Raw genomic sequence first — 20,570 nt, forward strand, 5'->3', positions numbered from 1 at the left:
TTTCGACTTACAAATGTGCATTCGGAACGCATTAAATTCGTAAGCAGATGTACCACTGTAATAGTAATGAATAATAACATCACATAATTGTGGCAGAGAACAGACAGCAGAGGGCAACAATGCGCTGCTCTTGCTGAAGTCCCAAGTAAACACTGAATTAATTTCTTTGTTTAGCTGCACTATTCTGAAAACTAGGAGACAGAGAAGTTGATCAAAGAAATTAATTCCGGAGAATAGACCCCAAGTATGTTCTCCAGTGCCACGTCCCAGCTGAAATGGGAACCTGTAAAGGAAAGGAAAGCTACCCACCCCCTCCAATCCAGCCAGGCACTAAAAGAACTTGTAACTAAGAACAGGGGCCCAAGTTTTATTTTATTAAACTGTAAGCCTGAGAGCAGGAACCCCCTTGTTTCTGCTACATTCTAGCAGAGGCAGATCGCCCTGGGTGTCATTGCTGGGGGAGGAGACATTTGGTGCACCACCCGCCCATGACTCCCAAGGCTACCCCAAGCAGTCGATGGGGGGGGCGGCAAAAAAATTTCCACGCTGGGGGCCACCTGACCTTGCTACGCCTCTGCATTCTGGGACACTTTCCAGCTGAAGAGGGGGCTAACCATTGTTTACATCAAAGCAATAAATACGCAGCAAATTAATGTTCGTTAGTAACATTCAGAATTGAAGCAAGAAGCTGAATGCTAGAAATCAGCATTTGAAATAAAGACGTTTTGGGTCTCTATTCCAAATAATGCATTTTTTATTTAAAAATCCCGAATTAGTACAAAACTGTGTTTTTTTGAGGTGAAGCAAGATCCCCTGGGGTTTTCGCAGCCAAGATCTGCTACTTACCTGCTTCCCTCATCTTTTGGAACTCACGCTTCCCTAAGCATCCTTTGTATTTGGCTTGTATTCTGGAAACTGAAAAGGAAAAGCACCTTGGAGTCAGAGAATGGTAGAGTTGGAAGGGATCCCCAAGGGTCATCTAGTCCAACCCCCTGCAATGCAGGAATCTCAGCTAAAGAATCCATCACAGATGGCCGTCCAAGCTCTGTTTAAAAAACCTCCAGTGAAGGAGAGTCTGCCACCTTCCAAAGGAATCCAGAGCTTACATTTCCCTGAAACCATATTTGTGAGGTGAAAGTCCACATTCCAAGTCTGGTTTTAAACATGGGACAGGCAACCAGCGACAGCCGTTCAGATGCTGCTGGGCTCCCAGCTCCCCTCTGCCCTGGCAGCCAGCACAGACAATGGGCAGGGGCAGGATGAGAGCAGGAGTCCAGCCACTCGTTCCCCACCCTTGAAGGACAGAAGGCTAAAATGCTTCTGGCGGGCACAGGGTTGACCATGCCGAGGGAAGGCTGAGGAGGTGAACAAAACAACTAGTTAGTAGATAGACAAAGACTGTTACACACCACCTCCAATTTCCACAGCAGAGCAGAGTTCCAGGCACTTAGCTGGGCCTGCGTTTCGTTTTGGACAATGAGTCCCAGCAGAGACTGTGCTGTCTTTATGATATATGGTTCATTTACACATATATGCAAACTGAGCCTAGGGAGGAGGGGTTCAAAGCATTAGACTCCATGAAGGTCCCATCTCTTCCACTCCTCTGCCTCTGATTCAATCAGACACCCCCATAAATTTCTGCAGTAATCTACAGATTTCCTTTTTTAAAAATCTGCACCAAAAATCAATTTACATATTCCATTACAAAATACAAAATCTAAACAAGGATTGTATCTCAAGGTATGCATTTCTAAACACACTTTATCCTAAAATATGCCTTTTAAGTGGATTTTTGTTTATATCTTTAGCCAACAGCTGTACTGAAAAATCCAAAAAAGTGCAAAATCTGGAGGATGTTTACATTCTAATCAGTGCAAATTAAATCAGCTCATGTAAAACTGCAGACCAAATGAAATTCTCCTCCATTCCTAGTTGCAAAACCCACCTGCTTTTAGCAATCCTAAATTTCCTGCAGGCCATATAAACTGCAAGGCTGTGGCCTTCTCAGATGCCGCCTAGAACAAACCCTCACAGAAACAAGGTGGCATCAAAGTATTCAGTTAAAAATGACTTTCGGGGATTTGCAAGATCAAAAGTGGGCAAATTACATACCTAGCCGATTTTTTCTGAATTCAAAGGCATCTTCTGTGGCAAACAGAGTTCTTGGGAAACGGATGAATATTTTGGTCCTAAACAAGAGAAAAGCATCCAATGAAATGCAAACACCCAAAAATCTATCATTTGCTCTAATTTAAGCACTTCCAGGAAAAGATGGGCAAAATCTGTCCATTTCCGTTTTTCCCCATTTCCCACTTTTAAGTTCAGTTCACCACATTTCCACATCCATTTGCAGTTTTTAAAAACACAAGTTGTCATGAAAACACATTTGACACACATTTATCCTAGCAGACACTCTTCTGTAATATTTTGCCCAATGTACACATTTTTGCAAGCAATTCATCCTAATGCCTATTTGTATGTTGCTCTTACTTTCCCATTTTGTACTCTTCTGGCTTGTAGCCAATATGCTTGATGAGCTTCTCAACTCCTTTGGCAGCCGTCCCTTGCCAGTAAGGCCAGGTATCCGGACACAGGGACTTGTACCTAAAAACAAAATTATAAATAAATTCAGGGACTGAGGGAAAGTGTGTTCCAATCAAATCTCCTGACCCATTTCTGACCTTCCTCTCTGGAGCTGGAGTCAAGTGTACTCAAAGCAAAACAGTTAGGTTAACTCTGTTCAAAGAAACAAAGCAGCGCAGGCCTAGTGGTCACAGCGGTCCTTCCCAGCAGCTCTTGCCCCATGAGGCATTTGCAAGGGCTGAAGATCCCTCTTTTCCACCACTCTCCAAGGCTCCTCACCCGATTCCTTCCCCAGCAGCTTAAGGCTCCGTCTGCTTCTCTCTCTTTCCTCGGCCCTCTTCCTTTCTCGGCGTGTTCTAGACCAGGGCGAAGGGGAACTGGTCACAGCAAGAGGGGGAGACTCTCCAGCAGCCGGTCTCAACACTGTCTCCTGGGCCCCGTGCTCTCCTGCCTCTCCGCCACAGACTCTGCCTGCTCACCAAACCCTGTGGCCTCTTCCAGCACCTCCTCCTGCCAGTCTGCTCCCTCTTCTCCCTCTGACCCCTCATTGTCATCCCACCCCCACTCCCCAGGCCCCAAACCTTCTTCCTGTGGGGGTGCCTAGCTGGTTCCTCCCACCACAACTCTGCAACCAACCAGTCCATGAAACCTCCCTTTACTTTGCCTATAGGGCAGTTGGTGCAGTGAAAGTAAGAACGTAATCAAAGCCTGCTGGATCAGGCCAATGTCCTACCTAGACCAGGATCCTGCTCTCACAGAGGCCAACCACATGCCTCAGTGGGAAGCCCCAAGTGAGACTGGAGCACAAGAGCAACTCTCCCCTTCTTTGGTTTTGTCTCCAACCAGCCAGCCACGATGAAGGCGGCTCTGCCTTGCCTCCACTGTCGGAGGCAGTAATGCTTCTGAATACCACTTGCTGGAAACAAGGGTGGGGGGAGAGCTTTGGGACTCACCTTTGCAGAAAGTGCTCATACTTCCGACGGTAAGCAAAGCCGGCTCGCCTCACCCGCAGGTGCTCCATCAGGCCCAGGTACTTCACCTGGTGCCTTATCAAGGAGTCATCAAATTTGTCTGCAAAAGACAAAACCCACACCAAGGACAGGAGGTTGTTGCTACCAGCTGGATGAGGGCACATGTGCAAACAGGGGCGGAGGAAGGGGGTGTGGTTGGTGTGGGCCGCCCTGGGTGTCACCACTGAGGGGGGTGACAAATGCCGGGCGGCACTCGCTGCGGATGGGGGTATTGCTCAGAAGGGTGGTGGGAATGGGTGATTGGCTGATAGGAGTGGTGAACCTGTAGATGACTGTTAACGACTGCAATTGGTCTTGCAGGGAAAAGCAAGGGCTGAGGTGCTAAAGAAAGCTTTTCCCTGCAAGACCAATTACAGTCGTTAACAGTCATCTACAGGTTCACCACTCCTATCAGCCAATCACCCATTCCCACCACCCTTCTGAGTAATACCCCCACCCCCACCCTCTGACTATACATAAGGGTCTGGTGACTTCTGTTTCAGTGTATCTGAAGAAGTGTGCATGCACACGAAAGCTTATTATCATTATCATTATCATCATCATCATCATTATTATTATTATTATTATTATTATTATTTACATAATGCACCCTTCTGCTGAGTTCCCGGAGGTAACCTTACCAGCCGCTTTGTCATCATTGGGTTTAATGCATCGAATGTAGGATGGTTCTTTCGACATGAGGATGTCTATCAAACTAGCCAGGCTGTTTTTGAACTGAGTTGCCACCTGAGCAAATAGAAAGGACTTGTTCAAAACAGTTACACAGAATGTCACCTAGGAAGTACGGTTCCAAGGACAAATCATAAAAATGTAAGTGCCCGCCCCCCCCAATTAATACAGGATTGCTGGCAGGACTGTGGTTTCTGGGGGACATCCTTCTATCTGTGGTGGAATCACCCTCAGGTTTCATTATTTTGATCTCAAGCATATGAAGAAATATCTTAAATATCTGGCTTCCCCACAACTGTCGTCTCTCCACATATTCCATAACTACTACATGAAAGCTTGTCTCCTGAAAGAGCTTCTGACATGGATGTTAGATGCCGCTGGCATTTCAAAAGCTCAGCAATTAAAACCCGGGGGGGGGGTGTCTATATTTGTCCTTGTGGTATAAGAACTTAGGGACTCGGGCTATTGTAGGAAAAAATGACACATAAGCTGTGTGCTTCCAGGGAGGTGGAGGATCCAGAGCACTTTCATGTCATCTGGCTGGGTTTTATTTCCTGTGCTTCAGACTCAAATGCCCCCCCCCCCCGCATTCACCATCCATGCCACCTTGGGAAATAGGGATGTCTCAACTTATATTGGTATGTCTTTCCCTTAGTATTTATTGTTTGTACTGCACTTTTCAGTTGTTAGCAAAGGCAATAAAGTTTTTTTTTTAATTAAGCCCCCCCCCCCGCCACTTTCAACAAAATTGTTAAAGTTTCAAGCTACGTCACTTGAAGTTTGCGTCAAGCTCAGCCTTGACATCTAGGCTCACATGTATGGGATAAACTCACAGTCTCAGGCCTCCTTCGGTTGTCCAGCTCCGTCAGGTGGAAACATTCTCTGAGGATCCCATTTTTGGACCTGCACAGCACCTGGGATCAAATGAAAATAAAGCAAAGTCACTGGGAAGGTCAGAGCACGGGTGGCCCATTCAAAATTTGCTGGGGGAGGGAAATGATGCAAAATTTCTAGACGTGCATGGGGCACAGGAAGCTGGAGAAAAGACACCTCCTTTAAAAATCATGGACATTGGGGGGGCATGGAAAATTTGCAAATCCCAAGTTAGATCTTGCTGTTAAAATGAAACGTAACCCAAGCTTTGACTTTAGAAAACAAGAGAACACATCAGAACACAAAGTCACCAGAATTATCCCACGTGAGAGCCTCACACTATTAAAACGTATCATTCCTCCTACTGCTGATGCTACAGTTGTGAGTGCCATTGTTTAGGCAGGCAAAACGGCAGCACCCAGCACCAAGTGAGAGATATCCGCAGGCTTGAGTGGGGGGAAACCCCTGAGGCTTGCAAATCTTTTTTAAAAAAGAAAGGCACGGAGAGGAGTCCAAAGAGGACCGGGGTCTTCAGTGCCCACAGAATGCAGACTGGCTGGCTGTTGAGACTGGAGAGAGGAGGAATGGAAGGGCAGATTTGCAACAGGGGCTAACTTGGGGCTTCCAAAGGTCTCCTCTCCAGACCATGGCTCATGTTTCAAGTTTGCTTTTGGGCAATTTAAGATTGCTGGAGAGGAGAGAGGGGAGGGGGGTCCACCACCAGCGCTGCACTACACAGTAAATCTAGCTACCCTATAAGCAGGGGTGGGGGGGGAGATCCGGGGGAGGGCGGTCAGGAAAAAAAGATCAGGGACTCGGGGGCCCTGTCTCCCCCCCGAACTCTCTCTACTTAGGTCCAATCAGGTAGTGTTATCTGTTGTTACCAGATCAGACATCAGACCCCTAAAACATCCTTTGTTTTACATGAAATAATTTGTGTATTATTTATGTACTGGGTTTATGTATTTAAATATACAGTGGTACCTCAGTTTTCGAACGTAATCCATTCCGGAAGATCGCTCGACTTCCAAAACATTTGAAAACCGAGCATTTACTTCCGGAAGCATTTACTTTCGGAAAACTCAATACGGAAACCGCATGGCACGTTCAACTTCCGAGACGTTCAAAAACCGAGGTACCACTGTATATGTAAGAACATGTGCCCATGTTGCTATTTAAATTAGCCATTCAAGTCTCATAGATAAGGCAGGATAGAAGCCCAAACAAATTAACACAATTAAAAGATGTGTTTACCTCTTTAAGGTTCCGGTACAGCAGGTCATTATTTTTCTCCAAGAATCCTGGAATTCGGGTGGAATGGGGAAATAAAAGTGAATTTAAACACAAAAAATAATAGAATCATAGTGGCTAGGAGCCATTGATAGCTGTCTTCTTTGTGAAACAAATCCCAAATTGATGCCCACCCCACATTTTGTGGGACTGAACTCCTTCTTTCTTCACTTCAGCAGCCCAAAAGAAACTTAGCCTGAGGATTAGATGTCATGTGCTAGATGTAGCTAGTTAATGTAAGAAGGTCAGAAGAGCCTGCTGGATCAGGCCAGTGGAGGCCCCTCTAGCCCAGCATCTTGTTCTCACAAGGGCCACTAAGATGCCTGTGGGAAACCAGCAACCAGCATTTGGAAGCGGCACAGCCTCTGACCAGGGGAACCATATCTATGGGGCTGTGGGGGCTGAGCTCCCCCCAAAATCTTCCAGGCCCCCTCAATATTCTGCAGCCTACATAATGGAAGAAAGCCCAATGGGGCCTGTTGCGCCCTCCCAAAGGCCCAACGTGGCTGCAATGGGATCCACCTGGCACCCACAATGTTGGGCAGAACCCGGCACGCCTAGCTCTGAATGTGGAGGCAGAGCAGTTATTGTAGCTAGTAGAAATCATAGAATCATAGAATCATAGAGTTGGAAGAGACCACAAGGGCCATCCAGTCCAACCCCCTGCCAAGCAGGAAACACCATCAAAGCATTCCTGACAGATGGCTGTCAAGCCTCTGCTTAAAGACCTCCAAAGAAGGAGACGCCACCACACTTCTTGGCAGCAAATTCCACTGTCCTGCTCCAAATTCGCCCAACGCTTTTTGAAAGCCATCCAAGTTGGTGGCCACCCCTGCCTCTTGTGGAAGGGAGTTCCATTTGCGTGTCCTGAATCTTCCAACATTCCGTTTAATGGGATGTCACTGGGGTTTAGTTCTGACACTCTTTAACCTGGTCTGGTCTTGTCTGAGTGTATCTGGTCTGGTGGCACCGCCAATGTGGCACCTCCAAGCCAGCAGAGGCTGGGCTCTCGCTTTCTCACCGACAGTGCAATAGGTCACCTCTCCAGCATAGTGAAGAAGGCGGAAGTCCACCCAGTCAATGGATTTCCGCGTCTTCTGGTCAGCAAGCTTCCGCCTGGAGACAGAAAGAGAAGAGGTCAAAACCTTTCCGTTCCAGGGGGGCAGCACATTTGCCCCTCCCTCAGGGTCAAACAGATGAGCTGGGTGGGCTGGGCAGGGCCAGGGGGTGCTCTGAACGCAGAAGGGCTCTCCAAGGAAGTGAAGGGCATGTGGGAAGCAGGTCTCCTCTGGGGGAGGTTACGGAGCGTAGGTGCATACGTCACGAAGTGGGCATGGTCTCCTACTTTCTCCTCCAACTTTTCCAGAAAGCTCAGGTCCGTCGCTTCTCCAGGCCGCAGGCATTCTTCATCCTGACAAAGGAAGGAATATGAGGAGTCTTGCCCATTCTTCAGCTAGCCAAAACTGAATTTCCTCGGGGGGGGGAGGGGGGAGGCCACATTCTCCCCATACATTTAAATCACCATGACACCACTTCAAACAGTCATGGGTCCCCCCTCCCCAAAGGATTCTGGGAGCTGGGGTTTGGAAGGGCGCTCAGAGCTGACCTCTGTTCCCCTCAGGTCCAGTTCCCCAGGATGCAAAATCCCACAAACCACAAAGGACAGATTGAAATGCCTCCCTGGGCCACTGCCAAGTCTGATGAAGTTTCCACTAATGAGAGTTCTGGCCTCAGGTTGCCCATCTATAAATCATTTGGCTCCATTTCTCTGTCAGCAGGCAAGGAGGCATGTGAAAAGCTATCCATTCTTGAATAACTCCTTTTATCCCTGAAAACCCACCACTTTGCTGGTTTCCTGGGGGTGAGAGCACAAGTCCTTCGTCCATGGAGGTGGAGGAGGTGGAGGAGGAGGAAGAGGAAGAGGAAGAAAATGGCTCATGCCCACCACTGGAGGCAGCTGTGCTCCTGAAGGCCGGTGGCTGGAAGATGCAGGGAATGCCCTCGAGGGCTCTTTCCTCATGCTCTACCAACTGAGCTAACATGACCAGAAAGATGCCCATCCCTGGCAGCCAGGCATCCCTGGGGTGTTGACACCACCAAACTAAAACTTGGTTGAAATTGGTTTAACTACTGCACCCGACTCAGAAAGAAACTTTGGAACTTGAAATATACTCTGAGTCGAGAGTGAATTTCATGCTCTTTATTCAGCTCATAGTCATCAAGGAGAAGAAGAGAAGAATGGCTCTTTTCCCCAAACCATCTGCTTATATACATTATTTACACAATGGGCCTTGCGTGATTGGCTACTTCAGGGCTACAACTGTGGGCCAATCAGGTTGTGGATTGACTTCTGCCTGCAGCCTGATTGGCTGCTCCTACAGGCCAATCAGGTTGCAGATTCACTTCTACCAGCCGCCTGATTGGCTACTCCTGCAGGCCAATCAGGTTGCGGATTCACTTCCACCTGGAGTTGGATTGGGTAGCTCCTGCTGACCAATCAGACTGCTGATTCTGAATCCTATTGTTCTAGGATTCAGCTCAGTACATAACAGAACTGTAGTTTTGGAAGGGTGTGTGACTAATTGGCCATTAGAAACTCCCTAACCATTCCCAGTACAGTATACTTTTGGCAGGCAGTCATGACTTTTAAACATTTTAAACTTTTAAACATGCATCTTCTCTCTTACCAGTATGGAAATGATCCCCTTGTGTTTCTCTTCCACGAGGTCACATATGATCTTGTTGTTGAAGTATGGGATTGGCTCCCACTGGAATGAGAAGCAAAAACAGAGACTCAAGAGGGCTTCCTGCAAAATTAAAAAGTCACACCTGGTGCACACAACTTTTCTGTCAGCAAAAGCATCTCTTTGAGATCCAGGTGTGTGGGGGGGGCTATTTTGGGGACAGGAGTCCTTGGGACAATCTAAGGCTGAAGATCTGAGGTGAGATTTGGACAGAGAATTCAAACAAGAAATTAAACTCCCTCTGGGCTGGAGATTAACAAGGGGTGAGCTGCAGCAAAATGTTGCTGTATGAGGCACTCCTGTTTGGGTTTCCAAGTGCTTCATTCCATCTTACCCCTCCCACCTCATTTTCTACATACACCTCGCAAAAGCCCCTTCACCTTGGCATTCCATGGCCACATTGGGCACCCTCAAACCTCACTGAGTTGCTTCGGGGGGGGGGGGAGGCTGCCTACCTTGAGGATTTTTTTCCTTAGAGATTTTATTTTCTGCTTCTGCAAACCTTGAGATTCTCCCAAAACCTATGCCCCCCCATCTCCATGCCCTATTTGGGCTATGCAAGGATTGGTCCCCTCAGTGTAATCAGCAGAAACAGGAGCAACAAGGCTCTTCAGAGAACTGAAGTGGGGTCTCTGCTCATGGTGTGCCCATCCCACTTCCCCCTCTGGGACACATTCAGCAGGTTTGGATATTGCTTTGAAAACTGGCAGTGTCTGTTTTGGCTGTTTGGGGTATGGGGGAACCTGTGTCCCGGCCAATTTCCAGCAAGGGTCAGGGAGCTGAAATCCTCCCACATCTGGAAGGCCAGTGATCACAATTGATCAGATCATCCAAGTCAATTTCCCCTGTGTTTATTTGAAATTTCATTCCATCCACATGTACTTAAATATGTGTTTTATCATAAGGAAGGATCTGACTGCTGACCAGGAAGGCAGTAAGAAATCTTTTTTTGTTGGGGGGGGGGGGGACTGCGGCCTTTACCTCAATGCCCTCCAGTTCATACTCCTCCTGCTCAGCCTTCAGGGTCATCTCTATCAGCAGTTGCTGCAGCTTCTCATTGCAGTAGTTGATACAGAACTGCTCAAAACTTGAGAGGAAATTCCAAGTGCAGAAAAGTCATTTGAGAAATATGGGCATTTAATTCTCAAACAGGAGCTATATAACAGTGATCTATTAGACCAGGGGTTCCCAACAAAATTTTCTCGAGGACCCCTCATCGAGCCGCTATTGTGACAAGGACCCCCATTAATTCCTAATCCTAAAATTAAAAAGTGGTTTTATTTATTTTTCAGTTGTTTTCCTCTTTTCTTTATCCTTCTGGGGGGGGGCGCGTTGGTGTGGTGGTGGCTGTGGTGGCGGCGGTGTGATGGCCGTCTGGGGGTCGGGGGGTTTCCCTCTGGAGGGGGGGAGGTTTCTACCCTTTCACCTGGGTTGAGGGTGGTGGTGGGGCCCTCTCTTCCCTGTCGTCCCCTCTTCTTTTCTCCTCCTCTGGGGGTGGCTGTATTTGCGGCGGTTGCAGCGCCAGCGCCAGCAGGTTCGGTGCGGCCTTTGTTCTTCGGGTCCCCACGAGGCTCCCCGTGTGGCGCGCAGGAGCTGCGGGATTGGGGGCCTTCGCTTGGGGGGGGGGCTCCTTCCCCCTCTTGGGCAGCTAGGGGTGATGGTGACTGCAGTCGCGAGGCAGGCCCCCCAGGATCGTTGCGTGGTGGGAGGTCTCGGGCTACGGAGCTCTGCTCGGCCGTTGGCCGGGCACCCTCGGCTTCGGCCCGGCGGGCCTGCAGGGGGCCTCAGCGGCTCCTCGCTTGCTCCGCCGGACGTTTCCGACGCCCACACGGTCGCCGCGGGGTCCGCGGCCTGGAACGTGGTTTTGGGCCTCTAGGCCCAGGGGTTCCACCGAGTCTCCGGCCGGGCGCACTCAGCCTTGGTCCGGTGGGGTCGCTGGGGGGCCTTCAGCGGCTCCCCGGTTGATCCACCGGGCTCGCTTGGCGCCCGCGCACCGGCGGCGGCAGTTCCGCCGGTTCCGGCGGGCCAGAGGCTTGGCATCTAATAGCATCTTGTGGACCCCTCTGGCATAGCTCGCGGACCCCTGGGGGTCCCCGGACCACCTGTTGGGAACCACTGTATTAAAAGCCTCCCTAAACAGGGCTGCCTTCAGATGTCTTCTAAAAGTCTGGTAGCTGTTTTCCTCTTTGACATCTGATGGGAGGGCGTTCCACAGGATGGGTGCCACTACCGAGAAGGCCCTCTGCCTGGTTCCCTGCAACTTGGCTTCTTGCAATGAGGGAACTGCCAGAAGGCCCTCAGCGCTGGACCTCAGTGTCCGGGCAGAACAATGGAGGTGGAGACGCTCCTTCAGGTATACTGGACCGAGGCCACTTAGGGCTTTAAAGGTCAGCACCAACACTTTGAATTGTGCTCAGAAACGAGCTAAAGAGGGTAAACCCATTTCTGCATTGCACCTGCAGTGCAGGTGGGGGGGTCATAGGATTGACAACTCTTCTAATCGTCCCCCCATCCCACCTGCCATGTCAGGGACAAGGAGTCCAATGTCAAAGAATCCAAGAACTGTAGAGCTGGAAGGGACCCCAAGGGTCATCTAGTCCAACCCCCTGCACTGCAGGAATCACAGCTGGAGAGTTCCTGACAGATGGCCATCGAACCTCTCTTTAAGAACCTCCAATGAAGGGCAGACCACCACCACTGATATGCGAGATTTCCACGTACAGGGATTTTAAATTTATTTCATTTTTACTTTTTCACCAAGGGCCCTTAAGGAAAATCACCCTGAGCAATTGGAAGTGGAAGAGCTCACAAAAGATGTTCCCCTCCTTTAGGTCTCAATACTCATAAGCAGGAGCTAAAAGTCAGCTTTTTTGTAAATGCTGTGACCATAAGCATATGGGGACCAGTCCAAAGTTTCCAGGCAGACCCACATAAAGCCCATTGCACTAATCAAGCCTGGAAGTGATCAGAGCACGAGTAACTTACCTGTTTGTCTCAAAAACCTCAAAGCCATAAATATCAAGCAGCCCAATCACAGTTTTCCTGGTGAGATCCTGCCAAGCAAAGCAAATAAATAAATAAATAACTACTTAGACAACTTAGGGGGATTAAATACAAAACATCATTTTCAGTTACTTGGTTTCCATTTGTCATATATCCTCACCCTCTCCAGATATTCCGAGTCCATTATGGGCAGGTACCGGTAGTATACCTAAACACTTTGGGCCTTTGCTTAAAAACATATAAATGACTTCCTTTGACATTCCAGATTATTGTTTCTACATATTACCTCTTTCTGTAATATGTAGATGGGCAGGGTATAAATCATAAATTATTATTATTATTATTATTATTATTATTATTATTATTATTATATGTCCCCTGGTTGCATCCATTTTCTTCTTCTCTTTATCAACAGGTAGTACTGAGACTCAGTTCAGAGTAAAGTTTTGTTATGTATGTTGTGTTAAAGTCTGAGAAAGTAAGGCAGCTTTGGAGAAGCAATTAGAAAGCTGTCAAGCAGCCAAATTGGCTGGACTACGTGACTAAAGTTTGCCCAGTAACCTAGAGGCCTAGCAACAGGCTGTGATTGGATGAAAGTTCCCTGATAAGCAGCATGACACTGCAAGGTGGTTGTTGGGGAGTTTTGAGAGAGTCTAGAGATAGTTGGTGTGTGTTAGATGAGAGAGCTGTGTATGGTAACTTGTAAATACTTTGCTTTTGGTTTTGCTCTGCTGTATATAATAAAAGCAACTAGAACTCAAGTTACTGTTCCTGAAGTTCTGTTCCTGAACCAGTACACTGGGATGCACAGTCTTGCAGGGTGTCCGCTGCGGGAGGATCAGTGTAAGATCCATCAATATGTTGTGTTTACTATTATGTATTTGTCTGAGAAAATTTCTATAAAAATCAATTTATAATAAAGAATAAGTTATCAGAATATTGGCTTATTGAGCACTACGATCCAGAGTTATAAAACTCAGTTACAACTCTGGGTTACAGTGCTCAGTAATTTTGATATTTTTTATATTTGTAGATATATTTTTGTTTTAATGTATGTTTTAGAGCTTTTATCTCTTTATTGTGAGTTGCTGAAAGAGGGGTTTTTGAAATAAGTTAAGTGGCCTATAGATGGATAAATAAGTAAATAAAATGACTTTTCCTACCTGGTTGCCCCTTTATCCATTGCTTAAGGGGGAAAGGTGGGCTCTGCAGAAGAATACACTCTGTTCTGGCCAGGCCTCCCTTCCCCAGGCAGCACAGGACCCAGAGAGGGGAATGTGGCCCGTCTCTCACAGACATGCTCCAAGGAGGAAGAGTTATCTTGGAACGACTGCCAGACTGCCAACTGCAATCATGGTTTTAAAAAAATGTTTCAAAAGATCACGTTGTATTAGCTACAGCAAGAGACTCACCTTGTTTGCTAAAGAGCTGTTGATTTTATTGACCAGCCAAGTAAATGTCCGCCCATAAATGGCCTTTGCCACTGCATCTCGAGCATAAAAGGCCAGGTCAACATCCAGTGGGGTTAAAACCTTTGGGGAGGAAGAGCACAAGGGTGGGGTCACCTAGTGAATTGGCTATTTCAGGTCTTTGCAAGCAAATCAGGAAAAGCATGTTGGCGTACCTCTTCAAACCGGGCTTCTATTTTTCTGTGAGTTAGGGACTCTTGCAGAATTGATAGGTGGACTCCCAAAAGCTAGAAAGAGAGGTGGGGGGAAAGGGACCTTAAATTTCAAAGTCCAGCAGTGCCTTTCATTAGGCGCAACCAAGGTTTTGTGCAAGCTTTAGAGTCCTCCATAACTCTTTTGTCAGGTGAGACAGGAAGTGCCCCTTGGACCTGGATCTGCCACCTGAGGCCACTGCTTCTCTCCAGCCTCCTTTTCTCTTTTCTTTTCCCCAGGTGGTGGGGGCAGAGGAGGAGGGGGCAGGGGGGCAGCTGGGCATTCTGCCTCAAGCAGCAAAAGGTCCTGCTCAGTATCATCTGTAGATGGAGAACACAGACTCTATCAGGCTATACCTAGGCAGGATTCTGGGATGAAGCAGCATTGGCTGCTCCACCATTTTTGGAAAAAAAACAAAATCTGGTTGTGTTACCAAAATCTGTCTTGATGCCTCAAGTGAAACACAGTTAAGCAGAGGACACAAATACAGACTCTGATGTTTTCCTTACATAAGCGAAGCCAGAGATTTAATTATGGTGGTGTACATGGTAAGGACAGTCAACTGAAGCCAAATGGCAAGTAGCACCTAGTGGTTGGAGGGGACGCACTCCTGAAATGCAAATGCCGCGTTGAAGTAACAGAAAAACAGATTCTTCTGGTAGTATGCTGTTGTTGCTTCCTAAATTACCAGGCAGCTGGCAATGGCAGAAAAGGAGGTTCAACCCAGATGAGCCTACCCTGTGGGTTCCTTCACCATCTGAAGTGGATTAAAGATGGATTAAATGGGGGAGGAATACAGAATGGCATTTGATGATTTGGCATCATGTGGATGCAAATGAATAGCAAGAACCTATGAGAGAATCCACTGGAAGCTGCTGCTCCCACCTGCCTCCTGCCACCCCCACCAGGCAGGTACCTTTGAGATCCACTTGATCTGGGAGCCAGTAGTGATGATAGCATGGCCGTTGCTATCCTCTTCAAACTGGATGTTTCCCAGATGCAGGACGCTGGCAATTACTCCAAAGAGGTTCTGCGCACACAGAGAGTTGGGTGAGCACAAGAAAGGGTAACTAGCAGAAGAACAAAGTACGCATGGCTGGCAGAACCTTGCAGACCAGCTGCCTCCTCAGAGCCTGAAGCTGGTATTACTCCAGTCTGCACATACTAGATAACCTCAGAAACAGCATTTCACTTCCAATTTATGCTCTGCACCTGCCTGCCGCAGAACAGCACCTTCACAGCAGAAAAACAGAAGAGCCCTCCTGGATCAGGCCAAGGCCCTGTCCAGTGCAGCACCTGCTCTCAGAGCAACGAGCTCTTGCTCCTACTTGGTAGCGTTGCTGTTGATCTATGTCTGCTCTCTTTCGGCCTGACTTCTTACTTTGTTTCTTACACGAATGTGGGTGCACGCCCACTTTTCCTAGTGTGTGTTAGGTTTGATAGGGAAATTTGGATCAGCTCCTATAGGTTTCTCAACACCAGGTATATGGCTTCTTCAACGGTGCATTTTTCAAGTTGGATAGCAAGTTCCCTTAAGTGCCCTCCATCTGGACTTCTTGGTCTCTTCTTCTAATTCAGAGACCCCCTCACCCAAATGTGGCCCACTGCCCTTGCTCAGCTGCTCCTCCCTCTTTACACAGAGTTCCTTAGTCCCCACTTCCAACCTTCTAACCACAGTTTGCTTCTTCCTTCCTCACTTGCTGTTTGAGCGATGGCTTTGATTTGTGCATGAACTTCATTTAGAGTTCTGTTCATTGGGGACAGAATCCTAGAATGGAAGAGTTTTAAGGGACCCCAAGGGTCGTCTGCCATCTGCTAATGCTTTTCACGTGAGACTGAACTGTGTTGCTCAGGCTCCCTCCCATGACAGATCACTTTTTAACTTCACGACCTCGTTGCTGTGAGCCCCACCATTTCTTCTTTGCTAAAGTGTTCAGAACCATTGGATGGTCTGCCAAGCATGTTTCAGCCTCCTGCTGGTGGTAAGCTTCATCCCCAGTTTGTTCCAGGTCAACTGGTACTTTAATGTCCATAAACGTTATTGCTTTATTAGTTATTTAGTCTTTCAGGGACAAAGACCTCATGGCTACGCAGCCGCCTTGCTCACGAGCAAGCCATATCCAACTTAGAAGTGTGAGGAGTGGAATCTCACTTTACATGCAAGGGAAGTAGCACGGCTTCCTGGCACCAGCAAAAAGTCCCTGGCTTAGCGCTCAGCACCCCAGGTAGGACTGGGAGAGACCCTGCCCCAAACCCTGAAGAGCAGCTGCCAGTATGGCAGGCACTACTGAGCTCAGCTGCCCAGTGGTCTGACGCCCTGCAAGGCAGCTCCCTATGCTCCTCTCAGCTCTTGACCAAAAAAAGCTTCCTGGCTTCTACAGGGATTCCAGTTTCCATCACCAAGCAGGGACCCACTTCCAAGCAACACCCCCTTCACCTGCCCCCCCTTTGTCTGTACCTCAAGGTCTCTTGCTTTGAAGTCAATGACAGTGAAAGCTTTGTGCACCGTCCTCCAGTCACTCCTGTCGTTGATAGAAGACACTTTGGCACAGCGCCCCTGTTGTGGGGAGAGGGGGGTGGCATGAGAAACTTCTGCACAGGCAAAGTGCATGGCGGAGTCTGGGATTGAAGTGGGTGAGGCTGGAGGTTTAACCCCACACAGAGACACAAAGGGATGAGCCACCCTAACCTTTTGCCCAGCTCCTTCAAGGCACAGGTCTGCACTTCAAAGCTCAGTGTCCAAGCACTCTTTATTTCACCCTTAAACCTTCCCCACAAAAACCCACTCTTTAAAGCTGGAGCACGACAAAAGGCAATTTGGGTTTTCCAGGGAAAGCCATTTGCTCCAATTCAGCATGAAAGAGCAGGTTTTCACAGGGAAAGCTTTGGAGAAAAAAGGGGGGAGAAGTGCTCAAATACTGAGCTTTCAAGCACCTGGAAAGCATGGAGGAAAGGCAAGTGTGGAAAAGCCAAAAGCTTACGGGGTAAGGATAAAATGAGGGTGGGGAGTGCCTTCCAAGTGCCTTCCTGAGCTCTTTGGAGGGAAGGCTAGATACAAAGACCACACATACATACAGTACATTTGGTTGCCTTCCATTTGGCAGCTTGGAGATGCAGTCAGGCTGCATAGAGGAAGAGCCTGGCTGTTGGACTGGGCAGGAGGCCAGCTGAGTCCCAGCTCCTCTTTCACACAGTGGGTGACCAGAGGCAAAACATGAGAGCAAGGCAGCCCACACTGATGCAGGTGGTGCACATTTTAAGGAATGCCCACTTATTTTGCACATCCTCAAACAAGATGCAGACCAAAGTACAAATATCTTTGGAAAACCATGCTTTTCTAAATTTTGTGGTGCCTAGGAAAATGAGCATATTAGGGCTAAGTGAGTATAAGGATACATATACCTGTATTAGTGATAGCAATGTAGAAAAATTCATTTTATTCCAGGAAATTGCTTGCAAAAATGTGTAATGAGGAGATTCACACTAAAATTCTGAACAAAAAAATTAACTTTTTTTTTACAGTGAGGCAGAAGTTTTGATAAACTGAATTTAAGAATGGAAAAACTGAGAAACCAAAGCTCATCCACCCTTAAGTCTGTCTGTGCTGATGCTCAATTGTATTTTTCTTCTGGGTCTGGCTCAGGATCATTTACACACTACACATATATTTTAAAAACTGAGCATTCCCTGGAAGCATCAGAATAACATAGTTTACAAATAAAATAGAATGGGAATATTCCTTTCTCCCTTTTCTAAATCAACGCCCACTGTTTTGAGATCCTTGGGGTCCTCTTTCCTGAAGCAAATGCTGAGTTTGTGCTGAGTTGCACACACAGCCTGACCTATTGCAAGTACTTGCCAAACTTCCAAGAGCATGGAATAACTTTTATTGCAGCCTGAGAAATAGATGAGTGGCTGTCATGAGCTCAAAGCACCTAACCAAAGGAGGATTTATGGCATGCTTCTGGAAGATACAAGAACCAAAGCAATAAATTGCACAGTCCCACCCTCTCTCCTGCTGGGTACCTGACACCTTCCTGCATCATCTGGTGTGAGTGTGACTGTTGACACAGCTTAAGAGGCCCAGAAAGACCTCCGGGACACTGCTGCTGTTGCTGCTTCGGTGAGTGCTTGGAAGACCGCTCCCTCCTCCTGCCAACTCCATCAGGCCTTGGGGACAGGCCCACACTCACACATACTCGGAGCAGCTCTCTGCAGCAAGCGACGAAAATGATTTTAAATGCTTAGGTGTTCTTAATTTGCTGCACCTTGAATGGTGGTTTTTTATGATTTTGTTTTGTTTTGTTTTGTTTGGGGTGGGGTAGTTTAATTTTAGTATTATTGTTTCTTGCTTTGTTTCTATTTTTATTATTTTGGTAAGTTGTTGTATAGTTTGTATTTGCTTTTTAAGGGGAAAGGGTCAGGGCTGCCTGGGAGGGGGCCTCAGCCAACAGAATGGCTGGGGCAGGTTCCACGGGGGGGGGGGTGTACTGGGACACCCAATCTCAGTGATCACCGGCGAGCTAGGGACAAAGGTGAGAGCTGTTTCCTAGTTCTGCTGGATCTCTCAGCGGCCTTTGACACCATTGATCATAACATCCTTCTGGACCGTCTAGAGGGGCTGGGAGCTGGGGGCACTGTCATACAGTGGTTCCACTCCTTCCTCCTGGGCCTTGTCCAGAAAGTGGGGGGATGAGTGTTCAGACCCCTGGGGTGCCTCAGGGTTCTGTCCTCTCCCCCATGCTTTTTAATATCTATATGAAGCCGCTGGGAGAGATCATCAGGGGGTTTGGGCTGGGTGTTCATCAGTATGCAGATGACACCCAGCTCTACCTCTCTTTTAAATCAGAACCAGTGAAGGCGGTGAAGGTCCTGTGTGAGTGCCTGGAGGCGGTTGGAGGATGGATGGCGGCTAACAGATTGAGGTTGAATCCTGACAAGACAGAAGTACTGTTTGTGGGGGACAGGAGGCGGGCAGGTGTGGAGGACTCCCTGGTCCTGAATGGGGTAACTGTGCCCCTGAAGGACCAGGTGCACAGCCTGGGAGTCATTTTGGACTCACACCTGTCCCTGGTTAATTCTGTGTCCAGGGCGGCTGTCTACCAGCTCCATCTGGTACGCAGGATGAGACCCTACCTGCCCACAGACTGTATCGCCAGAGCGGTGCATGCTCTGGTTATCTCCCGCTTGGACTACTGCAATGCGCTCTACGTGGGGCTACCTTTGAAAGTGACCCGGAAACTGCAATTAATCCAGAATACAGCAGCTAGACTAGTGACTGGGAGTGGCCGCCGGGACCACATAACACCAGTCCCGAGAGATCTACACTGGCTCCCAGTACATTTCCGAGCACATTCAAAGTGTTGGTACTGACCTTTAAAGCCTCGGTCCTGTATACCTGAAAGAGCATCTCCACCCCCATCATTCAGCCCGGACACTGAGATCCACCACCGAGGGCCTTCTGGCGGTTCCCTCATTGCGAGAAGTGAGGTTACAGGGAAGCAGACAAAGGGCCTTCTTGGTAATGGCACCCACCCTGTGGAACGCCCTCCCAGCAGATGTCAAGGCAATAAGCAACTATTTTATTTTTAGAAGACAACTGAAGGCGGCCCTGTTTAGGGAAGTTTTTAATGTTTGATGCTGTACTGTTTTTAATATTTGGTTGGAAGCCACCCAGAGTGGCTGGGGAACCCCAGCCAGATGGGCAGGGTATAAATAAATTATTATTATTATTATTATTATTATTATTATTATTATTATTATTATTATTTTCCTTTGCAGAGTGCAAAAGATTTACCCATCCACAGTAGTGACTATGTGCCTATTTTTGCTCTGTCCACCAAAGACACTGCTCTGGGTTTGCTCCCTTCCAAATCAGGAGGCCTGCTCAGATCAGCAACTCTTGAGCGTGCTCCTCTGACGGCTGGGAATCCAAGCCTTTTGGGGTTAAAAAGAGTAAGGTGTGCCTCTGTTATTGGGTTCTTAGATGCCAAGTATCCCGTTTTTCGCGGGAAACCCCCGGATTTTAATCTGTTTCCCGCTGTTCTCCCGAATGGAGAAAAATCCCGGAAATCCCCCAGATTTCCTACCTGCCATGGAGCCTCCATTTTGGGTGCTGCTCTGACCATGTGTGGGCACCGGAAATAGGGCAGAGCGGCACCGGAAGTCGCTTCTACGCATGCCCATGCGGCCAACACCAAGATAGCTGCCGGGCATGCATAGAAGTGACTTCCGGTGCCGCTCTGCCCTATTTCCGGTGCCCACACATGGTCAGAGTGGCCCTGGAAGTTGCTTCTATGCAACTTCCGGTGCTGCGCCGCTGCTGATCCCACATTTTTCAGCGGGAGACTTGGCAGGTATGATTGGGTTGAAACTGCATGTTTCAGTAGTTACCAGAGAAACCTGGGCATAGAGAACAGAGCTGTTAAGGGGGCACACAAAGAGCCCCCCCACAACCTGAATTAGGTACATGTACTTCTGAGGGTTGCGTTCCAGGCCGAGGTCATGGAGCAAATCCTCTTCCCCGCCTTCCAGCAACTGGTAGAAGATGTGGAAGTTCCGTTCCCCAGGATTTTGGTGGACAACACGGGACTTCTCTATCAGGTAGCTGAGGATATGCCCACCAACAGGAGCTCCCTGGGAAGAAGAGAACAAAAAAACAAAAGGAAAGAGAGAGAATGTGAGAACAAATGAAGAGACAATGGGAGCCCATCTGT

General features: G+C 48.1%; 1 protein-coding gene across 3 annotated transcripts in view; it reads right to left on the reverse strand.

Moving 5' to 3' along the window:
• MYO1H (myosin IH) overlaps nt 1–20,570 on the reverse strand; it is a 107,700-nt gene that overhangs the window by 17,992 nt on the left and 69,138 nt on the right. For all 3 annotated transcript variants that reach the window (XM_035134371.2, XM_060282092.1, XM_060282093.1), the window contains exons 6-22: nt 20,311–20,490; nt 16,313–16,411; nt 14,771–14,884; nt 13,818–13,889; nt 13,606–13,725; nt 12,176–12,243; nt 10,172–10,277; nt 9,134–9,214; nt 7,766–7,857; nt 7,468–7,562; nt 6,411–6,457; nt 5,117–5,197; nt 4,235–4,340; nt 3,537–3,654; nt 2,491–2,604; nt 2,113–2,189; nt 847–915 (exon numbers count right to left, since the gene is read on the reverse strand). In XM_035134371.2, coding sequence (XP_034990262.2) covers nt 847–915; nt 2,113–2,189; nt 2,491–2,604; nt 3,537–3,654; nt 4,235–4,340; nt 5,117–5,197; nt 6,411–6,457; nt 7,468–7,562; nt 7,766–7,857; nt 9,134–9,214; nt 10,172–10,277; nt 12,176–12,243; nt 13,606–13,725; nt 13,818–13,889; nt 14,771–14,884; nt 16,313–16,411; nt 20,311–20,490 — 1,639 coding nt within the window. The remainder of the gene's footprint in view (nt 1–846; nt 916–2,112; nt 2,190–2,490; nt 2,605–3,536; nt 3,655–4,234; nt 4,341–5,116; nt 5,198–6,410; nt 6,458–7,467; nt 7,563–7,765; nt 7,858–9,133; nt 9,215–10,171; nt 10,278–12,175; nt 12,244–13,605; nt 13,726–13,817; nt 13,890–14,770; nt 14,885–16,312; nt 16,412–20,310; nt 20,491–20,570) is intronic.

Source organism: Zootoca vivipara, chromosome 13 (assembly GCF_963506605.1).
Source record: "Zootoca vivipara chromosome 13, rZooViv1.1, whole genome shotgun sequence".
In the NCBI taxonomy this organism is placed as follows: Eukaryota; Metazoa; Chordata; class Lepidosauria; order Squamata; family Lacertidae; genus Zootoca; species Zootoca vivipara.